General features: G+C 44.5%; 1 protein-coding gene across 1 annotated transcript in view; it reads right to left on the bottom strand.

The window, feature by feature from the left end:
* The window catches only part of L3MBTL1 (L3MBTL histone methyl-lysine binding protein 1), a 57,849-nt gene that overhangs the window by 30,147 nt on the left and 14,218 nt on the right, over positions 1–13,484 (bottom strand). The window contains exons 2-6 of the mRNA XM_070748821.1: positions 12,601–12,744; positions 11,799–12,022; positions 9,858–10,002; positions 8,915–9,059; positions 944–1,070 (exon numbers count right to left, since the gene is read on the bottom strand). Of these exons, the coding sequence (XP_070604922.1) occupies positions 944–1,070; positions 8,915–9,059; positions 9,858–10,002; positions 11,799–12,022; positions 12,601–12,736 (777 nt within the window). The 5' untranslated portion in view covers positions 12,737–12,744. The remainder of the gene's footprint in view (positions 1–943; positions 1,071–8,914; positions 9,060–9,857; positions 10,003–11,798; positions 12,023–12,600; positions 12,745–13,484) is intronic.

Consider the following 13,484-nt stretch of genomic DNA (forward strand, 5'->3'; position numbering starts at 1 on the left):
CCAAAGAAAACTATATGAAATGGCCTCCAACGTAGCACTCTGCCTTGTTTCCCCCATTTTCTGAGAAATCAAAATACAACCACAAAGAAAAACCAACCAAAGCTGTATCTGGTGAGCAAAACTGCTTCCACTGTTTCCAGTGGAAACAGTGGAGGGCTGCTCGTCTTTCGCGCTACTAGTGCGCCCGCTGAGTCCATGACTGGCATGTATCCAGTGTGCACGCCCATCGGCGCGAGATTTGGATTCGGTGCATGCGCAGCAAACAAAATCTCACGTGAGTGAAATTACAGTGATTTTCTCTGATATTTTTGCTTTTGCGCATGCGCAAAAATCACTGAAATCTTGCTCACGCGAACATCCTTACACAAGATTTTACCAACTGTGCATGTGCAGAAACTAAATCTCGTGCAGGGGCGCACGTGCACCAGACCGTGTAAGCAGCAGCTCATCACGGAGTGGAAAGTAGGGGAACAATGATAAGTACCATGGCCCATCCAACTTAGGAGAAAAAATTGATACCCCGCTATTCAGTGCCATCCTTATCTGTAGAAAAACCTGTATTTAGAATATAACAGTCACATAAGTAAAATCTATCACTAAGGGAATGGAGGGCGTATATGAACATCTCTTTCCTCTCTAGAAATCCTATTGGTTACATGTGCAGAACAGATAGATATGCATATGTTATGTTGTGCCTATGTACCATTTCTTTATATCTGTGGGACACCATAGAGTTTAAGACAGCTGTACTTCCCTCCTGCACTAAAAAAAAAATACACTGCCCATCCCTACTTTGTAATGTCCATTGGTTAAAGCTATGGCTCCATGGTCTGACTGGCTCTAATTTAGGCCAGTCCGGTGAATGAGCGAGCATGCATACCAGGAAAAAAAATGCTGCTATCAGATTCTACTGCAAATACATGCAAGAACATCCCAGTCACACCATTTGCTCTGATTCTTCCTCTTCCTCCTCTGAAGGGCTTTGATAGTCTTTCCTCTTCCGTTTCTTTACTGGCTTGAGAATTTCACTAGTGTTGGTGATGCCAGCAGAATTCTCCACAATGACAGACCTGCAAAAGCAACATCCCAAATTGCAGATTCTCCATATAATGTTGCTCAACCAATGAAAGCTGGGTTATCCTTAATACTAGAACTTTCTACTGCAACAACATTGACAAAATACAATACAGTGTTCCCTCGATTTCCGCGGGGGATGCGTTCCGAGACCGCCCGCGAAACTCGAATTTCCACGAAGTAGAGATGTGGAAGTAAATACACCATTTTTGGCTATGGACAGTATCACAAGCCATCCCTTAACACTTTAAACCCTTAAATTACCCTTTCCCATTCCCTTAACAACCATTTACTCATCATTATTACTGGTACTCACCATTGATTATTACTGGTACTCACTTAGTGATCTTGATATTTATAAACATAATTATTTATTAACAATAATTAATTTTTTTGTTATTTATTTGCAAAAATTATTAGTTTGGCGATGACATATGATGTCATCGGGTGGGAAAAACCGTGGTATAGGGAAAAAAACCACAAAGTATTTTTTAATTAATATTTTTTTGAAAAACTGTGGTATAGGCTATTCGCGAAGTTCGAACCCGCGAAAATCGAGGGAACACTGTAAACTGTTTTTTTCAAGAAAGGCACACCCCAATGTTAACATTTTTAAACATTCAGAAATACTAGACTTTACTTATAGCATTTCCACTAGAGGACCCTGCAATAAAACCTTAAATGAAATTGATTCTTTTCTCACCATCATTTTACTTGGAATATCAAGACTAATCAATATTGATAATTAGTCTATGCTTCACATTCATTGCTACAAAGCGATTTTGACATCATATTCTTATCCTCTCCTTTAAAAAAAAAGAAATCAAAATGCTTCAATGTAGATGCAAAATATTTGGAATTGGGAACATTTGTTCTGGGGAAATAAAAAATGTACTTTGACAAAGGTGATGTGATTCCTCTATAGACATTTGTATATCCCTTGCAAAATCCTCAGGTCAAAAGATCACCTATGAAAAATGTCCACTTAATATATCTATAAGTTGTGCTTCTCTACAATGTTCACTAACTCCTGGGAGTTGAAATCCGTACATCTTAAAGCTGATAAGGTTAAGAAACATTGATGTAACCTATGTTACATAAATTTGTCTATTTTAGCTATTCAGCATTTGTTCTATCCTGGCCCTATGCAGATTGAAAACAATGGAGGAATCCACTCACTGATATTTTAAATCAACCTTTTTATATAGAAAATAGGCGTTGATTGCTTACCTGAACGCCTCTTCTCGTACGGTGAGCGGGTACAGCAGTCACATGGGTTGCTCATGTCCAATCCGGTGGAACTGAGCCTAGTGTTAAAAAAGCTTGCCGGATCCGCCCCTTCCCCAGAATTCGCGAATCCATAGACTAGGCTCAGCTGTGAAGCTCTGTAGTGTTCAACTCTTATTGTTAGAGGAAGAAAGGTTATAGAAAGATAAAGAAAACACATACAAGGGCGGGAAGTGACTGCTGTACCCGCTCACCGTACGAGAAGAGGCGTTCAGGTAAGCAATCAACGCCTATTCTCCGTACTGAAGGAGCGGGTCCAGCAGTCACATGGGACATACCCAATAGATGGTCCCTAGGGTGGGATTAAATTGCTATCGTGTGAGATAACGGATTGGAGTACCCTTCTGCCGAAGGCAGCATCCGCTGAAGCGTAAGAATCAATCTTGTAGTGCCTGATGAAGGAATTTGGTGAGGCCCAAGTGGCTGCTTTGCAGACCTCCTCCAACGGGGCTTGAGTCGCCCAAGCGGCCGAGGTGGCTGCGCTCCTGGTGGAATGCGCTGTGATGTTCCTTGGAACTGAGAGGGAGGCCGACTCATAGGCCTTAGATATGGTCCCTCTGATCCAACGACCTATAACTGTTGAAGACACTTTGGCACCCATGACTCTGGGGTGATAGGCTATAAAAAGTGCTTCTGACCTCCGAAAGGGTCCTGTGCGTTGGATATAGATTCTCAGCGCTCTAATGAGATCCAGGGTGTGCCATCTAATTGCCAAGGGATGGTCTCGTTGGAGGCAGAAGGAAGGTAGGACAATATCCTGAGTTCTGTGGAACATGGAACTGACCTTGGGTAAGAAGGTGGGGTCCAGTCGCAAGACTACCTTGTCCTGATGAAATTGACAAAGGTCCTGCCTGATAGAAAGGGCAGCCAGCTCCGAAATGCGTCGGGCAGAGGTAATAGCCACCAGGAATGCTACCTTAAAGGATAGATACCTGAGGGACGCCGATTTTAGGGGTTCGTATGGTGCCTGCGTGAGGGAATGGAGAACCCGTGGCAAATCCCAGGATGGATACCTGTGGACCCTGGAAGGTCTGAGGTTGGCTATGCCCTTGAGGAATTCCTGAACTTCTGGGAAGGATCGGAGAGGCTGTCTGCGGGGGCCCCCTAAGACAGATGAAATGGCTGCCAGATGACGCCGGAGGGTGCTGGTGGAGAGTCCTTTATGGAAACCTTGCATAAGGAAGGAAATGATTCTGTGAATGGGAATGCACAGGGGAGAAAGGCCTTCCTGTAGACACCACTGGTGAAACTTGGACCATGTGTGGTCGTATATTCGATTGGTCGAACCCCTTCTGGCCTTTAAAATGACCTCCACAGTATCGGGGTCGAGACCACGCAGCTCTAAATCTCTCCTGATAACAGCCAGGCGGTGAGGTGGAACCACTCCGGGTCTGGATGGAATGAGGCCCCCTGCCGCAGCATATCCCCCGAAACGGGGAGTCGCCAAGGGTCCTGGACGGACAACTGTTGGAGATCCGCGAACCAGGGCCGGCGGGGCCAATGAGGGGCGATTAAGCTTACTCGGGCCCTCTCGGTGAGGACCTTGTGAATCACGTCCGGGAGAATTGGAATTGGCGGGAATGCGTAGAGTAGGCCTGGAGGTCATGGGCTCCGGAGGGCATTGATTGCTTCCGCTCCCGGGGATGGAAATCTGGAAAAGAAGCGAGGGAGTTGGGAGTTCGCATTGGTCGCGAAGAGATCCAGAACTGGTAGGCCGAATCTGAGACTGATTTGATGGAACAGGTCCTGATGGAGGTTCCACTCTCCCGGGTCTATCGTTGCTCGAGATAGCCAATCCGCCTGGACGTTTAGGCTCCCCGAGATGTGGTCGGCTAGGAGCGACCGAAGATGTTTTTCCGCCCAAAGGCCTAACTTGAGAGCCTCCCTCATGAGGGCCTTGGACCTCGTGCCTCCCTGTCTGCAGATATGGCTTTTTGTGGCAATGTTGTCGGTCAGGATGAGAACGTGCCGGTTGGGAATGCGAGGAGAGAAGTGCTTCAGAGCCAGGGAAACGGCTCTTAATTCTAGCCAATTGATTGGCTTGGAAGCTTCTTCGGGGACCACGTGCCCTGGGCTATCATCCCCTGGGCGTGGGCGCCCCATCCCGATAGACTGGCATCTGTGGTGATGACAAATTGATCCGGGCACCTGAACGGGGATCCTTTGTCCATGGCCGGAGATTTCCACCACTTGAAGGATCTGCGAACAACTGGTGGGATGACAATGCGACGATTTGAGTTGCTGTGCCCCGATCTCTGAAAGGGTAATAGAAGCCACTGAAGTTCCCTAGCATGAAGGCGAGCCCAGGGAATGATGCCTATGCATGACACCATCTTCCCCCAAAAGGGAAGACAGGGATACTATGGATACTGAAGGTTTTGATAAAATACAAGAAATTAACTCCCCTATACTGAGTTTTCTCTCGGGAGAGAGAAAAACCTGGGAAGATTCTGAATCAATAATGGATCCCAGGTGTAATATGGATGTGGAAGGTTGGAGATGGCTTTTATCAAAGTTGATGGAAAAACCATGGTCCTGAAGGACTGACATGGTGATAGAAAGGTCTGTTTTCACTTTCTCTAGAGAGTTCCCATGAATCAAAATATCATCAAGATAACATAAAATGTGGATGGGAGACGCCCGGATATAGGCCGCCAGGGACCCCAAGAGCTTTGTAAAGACCCGAGGGGCCGAGGAAAGGCCAAATGGCATCGCCCTATACTGGAAATGTCTGCCTTGAAAGGAGAAACGTAAAAACTTTCTGTGGCATTTGGCTATAGGAATGTGGAGGTAAGCCTCAGTGAGGTCTAAAGAGACCATGAAATCTCCCGTGTGGATGGCGGCCAAAATAGATGACAAGGAGTGCATCTTAAACTTCCTATATTTGATGAACAGGTTCAGCTTCTTTAAATCCAAAATAGCTCTCCAACCTCCAGAGGATTTTGGAACCATAAATAGAATGGAATAAAAACCTAGACCCTTCTGACTGGAGGGAACAGGTTGAATGGCTCTGATGGACAATAAGTGGGAAATGGCCTCCTCCATACGGTTACAATCTGAGGAGGACCTGGGAGAAGGGCAGGAAATAAAACGTTTCGGGGGGGGAGAAATAAATTCTAAAAGAAGACCTGTTTGAACAGTGTCAATGACCCAAGGGTCCTTGGAGGTGAGACGCCAATTAGAGGCGAAATGGGCTAGGCGACCTCCTATGGGAATTGAGGAAAAATTACCATCTAGGTTTCTTTGAAGCCCTGTTAGAGGAAGCTCCCCTTTGGAAGCGAAAGCCTCTGCCCCTGGAGTTCCTACTTTGGGAACGAAAACGGGGGGAATACTGACCTGGAGATCTCTGATAGGAAGCCGTTTGATCTTGCTGGCGCCCTGGGCGACGAAAGGACTGCGTTTTGGATGCCTTTTTGGTGGTTGGACCCAAAACTTTCTTCTTGTCCGTAGTTTCCGTGAGGAGTGGATCCAGAAGATCACCGAAAAGAAGGCCGCGTTTTAAAGGCCCCAGGGATAACTGCCACTTCTGGCGTACTCCCGCTTGCCAAGGACGAATCCATAGGAGTCTTCTTGCCGTAGTAGAAGCTGCAATAGACTTAGCAGAAAATCTAGTAGATTGTAAAGTGGCATCAGCCACGTATTGAGCAGCTGCAAAGACCTTGTTGAAGTCCTGTTGACCTCTCAAGTCATCGGGAGGAATATGCTGTTGAAGCTGGCGAAGCCACAGAAGCATGGCTCTGGAGAAAAAGGAAGCCGCTGCAGAACTTTTAATGGCCCAGGAATCTGCGGTGAATCCTCTTTTGAGCATTTGTTCAATCCGCTTGTCCTCTGGGCGGAGGACTTCCTCTGCTTCGCCTGGCACAGCAGCCGCCGAGTGAAGGATCTTGACAGGTTCATCCGGTTTGGGAAAGGATAGGAGCTCCTCATAGGAAGAGGAAAGTTTGTATAATTTTCTGTCCTTAGTAGAGGGATTAAGCCCAGAAGTTGGGAAGTCCCACTGCTTAAGTAAGGCATCTTTAAACAATTTAGGCATAGGAATTACCTCATTATCCTCCTGTTCCTCTGTGAAGTAAGGTAAATTCTCCTCCGGGGGATCAGTGGATGAGGAGGCTTGTTTCTCCTGGGCCGCCAATCCCGTAGAAATTCTAGCTTTAAGGAGGAGAGATTTGAACAATTGAGAGGGAAAAATAGTAATTGGAGAAGGAACCTTTATTTGGGATTCCTCATCATCTGAGAGGCCTTGAAAAGGATCCTCATCCTCCTCCATGTCCTCATATTCGTCCTGAGAAGAGTCTGAATCATCCTGAATAGGAGCTCTAACCGCTGGGGAAGAACCCAAGGGGCGGGAGGGACGAAGAGGAGGAGGAGGTAAAGGGAGCTCATTGATGGTAGAGAATTTAGCATCAATGGCCTTGGACAACACAGAAAAAATAGATTGGAATTCAGGAGGTAAATTGGAAATATCAGCAGGAATGGCAGAAGAATCCCTGAAGGCCTGGGAGGGTCCTGGCTGGGGAGAATCTTCAATAATATCTGGTTCCTCTGGACCTATTCCCCATAGGTTAGGTTGGGGTCTGTCTAGGTTTGGCTCATCCAGAGATAACACAGGGACCCCAGAAGGAGGCAGACTAGAAGCCTCTGGGGGGTCTTGACTACTAAGTACTTGGGCCTGTACTTTCAAACGCTTTGCTGATTTGTCATGGATTCTTTGTAGGGCTAGGTCCCTTCTCTTCTCAGCCCTGGTGACCTTGGTCGAGGGGCGGGCCCCTGAAGAAGAGGAGGTCGAGGCCTGGGGGATACTGGTAATCTCATCGCCTGTAGGCCTGGCCTCTCTGGGACCTTTAGTTGTGCCTCTCTTGGGAAAAGTAGCCATAGTCTGAACAATTTACAGAAGACCAGACTGAGCCAAATCACAGAATAATAAGGGAGAAGATTTTAAAGCCTTCCCAAGAGGAATGGATCCTGCTCCGAGGCCTCGGAGCTGCTGAGACTTGAGGACAATCTGGGCAAACCCAGAGTTCGTGCCCCCAAATACAGCGTGGCCCAGCCTCCCTAAACTTTAATTAAAGTAACCAAGGCACTCTGGTTGGAGGCTTAACCGGTGGAGAATTAAGCCTGAGCGTCCCAAAGCCCACTCCGGGATCCACGCGGTGGACTGAGGCCTACGCGGCTGGCAGGAGGCCAACACGAGAGGCCTAAATTTAAAAAGGGCGCGAAGGCCTTCGCGCCGAAAAAATCGCTCCGTAGTAGAAATGTTAAAGTGGAAGCGATCGACTAAGTCCAGGAGACTAAAACAAGCGTCTCACTCCGCAGGAGGTATCAATCAATGAATCAATACTTGCACCCAAACCTCCAGGCCAAAAGGATTAAAAGAATCCACAAGCGGCAGCGGGGATCGTAAACGGCAAAACAGCCGGGGGGAAACGAAACCGCAACTTCTCCCAAGGAAAAAAGCCGAGCCGCAAACGGCTGGCGCTATTAGTGCAAGTAATTAAATAAAGACAATAAATCTTACTACTTTTTGAAGGAAAAGATCGAAGGGAAGGTGTTAGAATGTTGAACGAGCTATCACAATACAACCGCAGGATATGCGAACTGAGCGAATTCTGGGGAAGGGGCGGATCCGGCAAGCTTTTTTAACACTAGGCTCAGTTCCACCGGATTGGACATGAGCAACCCATGTGACTGCTGGACCCGCTCCTTCAGTACGGAGAACATCATTTATGCAAACCAAAGCCATGCATGTGAGTTCATCTTGGCAGCTTCTCAGTGAGAGGAGTTAAAAGATAACAGTACAATGGCTAGGCTGCTGCGAGAGTTCAAAGCTAATTGCACATTCCTTTATGAGATAAGGATTCTTCAGATTCATAGACTTATAGTTACAGCTTTCCAGACTCTCCAGACAGGGCACTTTTCCTCCAAGGATTTTAGCAGAAAAATAACAGTTGTCTAGTGTAACATGGCTAGAACCTCAAACATCAACTGACTCCATTACAAAACGTTGAAACTCTACCCCAAATTTCCCAACAGCCACCTTTAAATACCTATTGGGAGTGGTCAACAATTCCCTAGAGGTAACAAACTACAGACTACTTCCTTTTCCCATACAAGTATTCTTGGTTTTTTTTTAGTCTTCTAAAGCGGGCATCTAACAAAGGCTCATGGTCTTCCTCCTCCTCCCCTTCTAAGTCAGACCCTACTGTCATTGGCATATCTGCCATCTCTGATGTCTTTCAGGTTCATCCAGGTCTATTTCTCCTTCACTCTCACTCTCTGCATCAGCTGGCAAAATCACTGGCCCAGGGTACCAAGGTGGGCCTGTCTCATCCTCCTCAGAATCTATCATTACCAGAGTTGGTCAAGGACCACTCACAACAGCATTGATGCATGCTCTTTTGCCCAAGTGCTCCTTTGAAACAAGATTTACAGTATTTCTTTCTGTCCATGGAAGTAAGGGAGGGGGAAACAGCAGGAATAAGACATTAAAAGTGCATTAATTTTTCTTCTCTCCCTACCTCCTCTCCCCACCCTTTAAAGACAACGTCTTTTTTACCTTTCTTTGAATTGCCGGTGACAGTTCTCACTGCAAAATGCCCGGCCTTCCTGGGTTGACCCAGAAATATTTCTTCGGCCACAGGTATTGCAATGGCAGAGGTTGTCTACTGTTGGAAGTTTAAGAGGCTCTGGAATATCTGATTCTACAGAAATCAGAAAATGAAAAGCTCAAATAAGTCACATCAATGTTATGATAATGAGAACATTTTCTGGGTCAGGTCAAATTGCGGAATGATAATCCAGTAGGCTGAGCTCTGGGTATGTTTTATGTGTCAATTACTTAGATATATATTTAGGTCAAGAGTACAAAATGAAAATGTAACAGCCTATCTTTCACAGGTCAGACCATGATCAGAGTAGCAGAAGCTCAACATTTGAAACATCTCTATTACCGTTTTAAGTGTTGGGGTTTTTAAAGTATCAGAATGATACTTTACACTTTGGAAGGGTTTAAGGAATTAATTTTATCACTGAAAACACTAAAATTCCTCTCCACAAATGATCTCTGAAATCATCCATTTTGAAATGCAGCCCTTTACATTTTGCACAAGGCCTGGCAAAATCTGAAACATACAGAAATACAGTTGAGTACATTTTTCTTCATTTTTCAGAGTGTAATCCTGCTGACCAATAAAATAAGTGATACGTTATCTGAGACCTACACAAAATGCATTTGCAACATTACTTTTGGGACTGGAAAGAAGTAAATGATACACAAACATCTATTATCCCGGCTAACACAGAATGGTCAGGACTAGAGAAAAAGAATACTTGAGGAATTCACATTTCCCAGCAAATCAGGACATCTATGAAATTCATGAAGTATTAAGAGCAATTAGTCATGGTTTTTAACATTCTCCACATTGCCATGGTTTAGTAAAACCTATCCTTGTGGAAATGAGTATATAAAGGTTTGCATGCCTCCCTCTCCAAATCCTCACCTGGAGTCCTGATAGGATTGCCCTTGCAGGTAAGTACCTCTCCATCATCCCCATTTCTTTCCGGCTGACATTCCTGTATGGGTTCTGCGGGTGGAGGTTTGTCAGCACTAACTACTTTTACTGTCCCATATTCATTTATTCGAAACTGTGTCAATACAAGATGGGGGGGGGGGTGTCAGTCAATGGGGAAATAAACAGCAAATTTGGTACATGCCAATACAGTGTTCCCTCGATTTTCGCGGGGGATGCGTTCCGAGACCACCCGCGAAATTCGAATTTCCGCGAAGTAGAGATGCGGAAGTAAATACACCATTTTTGGCTATGAACAGTATCACAAGCCTTCCCTTAACACTTTAAACCCCTAAATTACCATTTCCCATTCCCTTAACAACCATTTACTCACCATTATTACTGGTACTCACCATTGAATAAGACACTTATTGATCCTGATATTTATAAACATAATTATTTATTAACAATAATTATTTTTTTGTTATTTATTTGCAAAAATTATTAGTTTGGCGATGACATATGACATCATCGGGTGGGAAAAACCGTGGTATAGGAAAAAAACCGTGAAGTGTTTTTTAATTAATTTTTTTAAAAAACCGCGGTATAGGCTATTCGCAAAGTTCGAACCCACGAAAATCAAGGGAACACTGTATTGTGATTGAGAGAAAACAAACTGTCCTTTCACTAAGCATGGAAAAACACATGCTTTGGGTATGTTCGTAGGACATACTATATGCATGATATCAGGAGTTCAGGGACAAAGGGAATACTTGCAAGAATATAGCTTTAGTAAAAGAATGTTGTAATGGATGACTGCTTAGTATATTTAAGACTGCTTAGTATATATAATTCCCTTAAAAAAAAATTCAATGATAGATTCCAGATCTCTATTAAATAACACTGGTCTATAAAAAGAAATATTTTTTGTAATCATTGCAGTTGACCTTGTACTTTTCTGAATCAATTTTTTTGTTCTGATTTAAAAAATGTACGGCATATATTTTTTTCTGTAGGAGGTATAGTTTCCACGGAGCAGCATCACTATAATAAGGTATAGGAAATATACTGGTGAAACAGTAATCACCACTTGCATTGAAAATGTAGAAATAATGTAATAACAAAAATGCTTCTATATCAGAAACTTTATGTGATAGAGCAAAACTAAGCATATTTTTTGGAATCAGCACATCAAACTCCATAAAACAGAAATATTCTCTTTGCTCATTTTTTTGTGTTGACCAGTGTAATCATCTCAAATCAGAACTGCAGTTTTAATTAAGCATATAAATGCTATTGAGGTATCTAGGGATAAGTGTCATGCTTTAGCAAAAGACCTGAATGCCAGACCCAGGGTTCTCATCATGTTCTCCCTTTTTGAGTGCTGTTGAAAGGCTTAGTACAGGTAGTTCTCAACTTATGAATGTAACTGAGCTTAGAATTACAGTCTTAAATTGTTGCGGTCATTAAATCTGCCCTTTTATGACTTCTTGTGCGCTGTCGTTAAGTAAACATTACTTTTGATGAACATGCAGTATTCATGAAGGAAATTAATTTTATTCACACTTTTTTTTAACCGGAAATCAGAAGTAAACATCAGAAACTGCGGGGAAAAAATATTAAAACTTGCACTCATGTGTGGAGATGCAACCAGCCATAAAAGTGAGATAGTTGCCAAGTGCTCAAAATGTGATCATATGATCGCAGGTGTGTGTGTGTGCATAGTAAGCCTCTATAAATTCAAAATTGGGTCATAAATAGTTTTTGGGGGAGGCGCCTGTAATAACTTTGAATGGTTGATGGTTGGTAGGTGGCTAATTGTAAATTGAGAACTAATCTGTATATTACGTGTCAATCAAGTATTACTCCTGAAATTTGCCCATGGGTATACACATCTAAGAATAATTTAAAAAAGAGTCTTCATTGATTTACCCTTAGATTGCTCCCAGGAAGAGTGGCAATCCCATCTTTCCATTCCAGATCCCGGATGGTGTTGCAAATCTGCACTCCACTGATCTGAGGGATGACTGTCGCTGTGATGGGCTCGTTCCCCATACCCTCTCTTGGTCTCTCTGTCCCCATGTTTTTCTGGGCTTCTCGGGGGAATCGCTGGATTTCTAAGGTGTTCACTGGAAGGTTTATAGTAGTTGTGGTTGCTTATGAAGAAGAAAAACAGTACAGTATACACGCAGGTAAATAATTACCTTTGATCAAAGGTCACCCAATTTCATTACAGAGCAATATACCTGGGACAGGGGTAGTAGGCAAAGTTGGCTCTTCTATGACTTATGAACTTCAACTCCCAGAATTCCTGAGCCAATCATGCTAGCTCAGGAATTCTGGGAGTTGAAGTCCACATGTCATAGAAGAGCCAACTTTGCCTACCCCTGACCTGGGAGGGAGGGATTATGAAAAGATCAACATTAAATCAAAATATACAGTTGTAACATCTTACAACTTTCGAGAAAATGTTTTTTATTAATGTATGATATCAACTTGAAAAATATAAAACCAACTAAACTTGATAAATATAAAACAACTAAATGATGAAAAATGACTCAGCTGTGTATGTGATCTGATACTAAAGGCATAAAAATGGAAAAAAGGAACTGCAAAAGAATTGGAGGCAGCAAAGTAACAAACCTCAGAATTTAATGCTGCAAGATGCCCTGAATCTCAGAAGGGTAGCATTGAAATTAATTAATTAAATAAATAAATAAATTTGAGCACTCACCTGGTATGATGAAGGTAGTTGCTGGTAAGTGGGCATTTTGCACAGTATTTTCACTGGCCACCAAATGGACACTGACCTCCCCAGTTGCATTTCCTTTTGTGCTTCTTATCACCTCCATCTCTCCTCGTCCATCCATTACGTTACCTAAATAACACAGGATATACTGTACAGTGATACCTTGTCTTACGAACCCCTAGTCATACAAACTTTTCGTGATACGGGGTTCACGATTTGTTTGCCTTGTCTTAAGAACCATTTTCACCTTACGAACCCGAGCCGGGGGCGTGGGCTCTCTTACTGCGCATGCGCTCTTACTGCAGCAGGGATTCCCCTGCCTTGTGACTGTCACTGCCGGAATTTCCTATTTGCTTGCTACCCCGGCGGGATTTCCCGCCTCCTTTTGCTTGCACCGACAGTCCCAAGGCGGGGAATCCTGGCCGTGGCAAGGACCTGCGCTTTGCCTCAGACAAGGCACCCTGGCTCTCCCTGGGTCTCCCCGTCACCCTAAAGCAGCGAAGCCCCCCACTGCCGCTTTTTCCTGGTCTTCCGCGGGGGGAGGGGAAGCCGTGTCTGAACCTGGAGCCCACTTGCTCGCTTCCTCTCACTTGTTCCACCACAGCTCTTCCCCCCCCCCCGTGGAGGATCAGGCAAAAGTGGCAGCGGGGGGGGGGCTTTGCTGCTTTAAGACGACAGGGCGACCCAGGGAGCTTTGTCTGTTCCACGGCCGGGATTCCCTGCCTCAGGACTGCCAGTGCAAGCAAAAGGAGGCGGGGAATTCCATTTGCCCCGCCGGGATTTCTTTCTGGGAGGTTTTGTTCGGATGAGCTCCGTCGAGCTCATCTCTCTCTCTCTCTCTCTCTCTCTCCCCTTCCCCCCTCCCTCTA

This window comes from Erythrolamprus reginae, chromosome 3, assembly GCF_031021105.1.
Source record: "Erythrolamprus reginae isolate rEryReg1 chromosome 3, rEryReg1.hap1, whole genome shotgun sequence".
Lineage (NCBI taxonomy): Eukaryota > Metazoa > Chordata > Lepidosauria > Squamata > Dipsadidae > Erythrolamprus > Erythrolamprus reginae.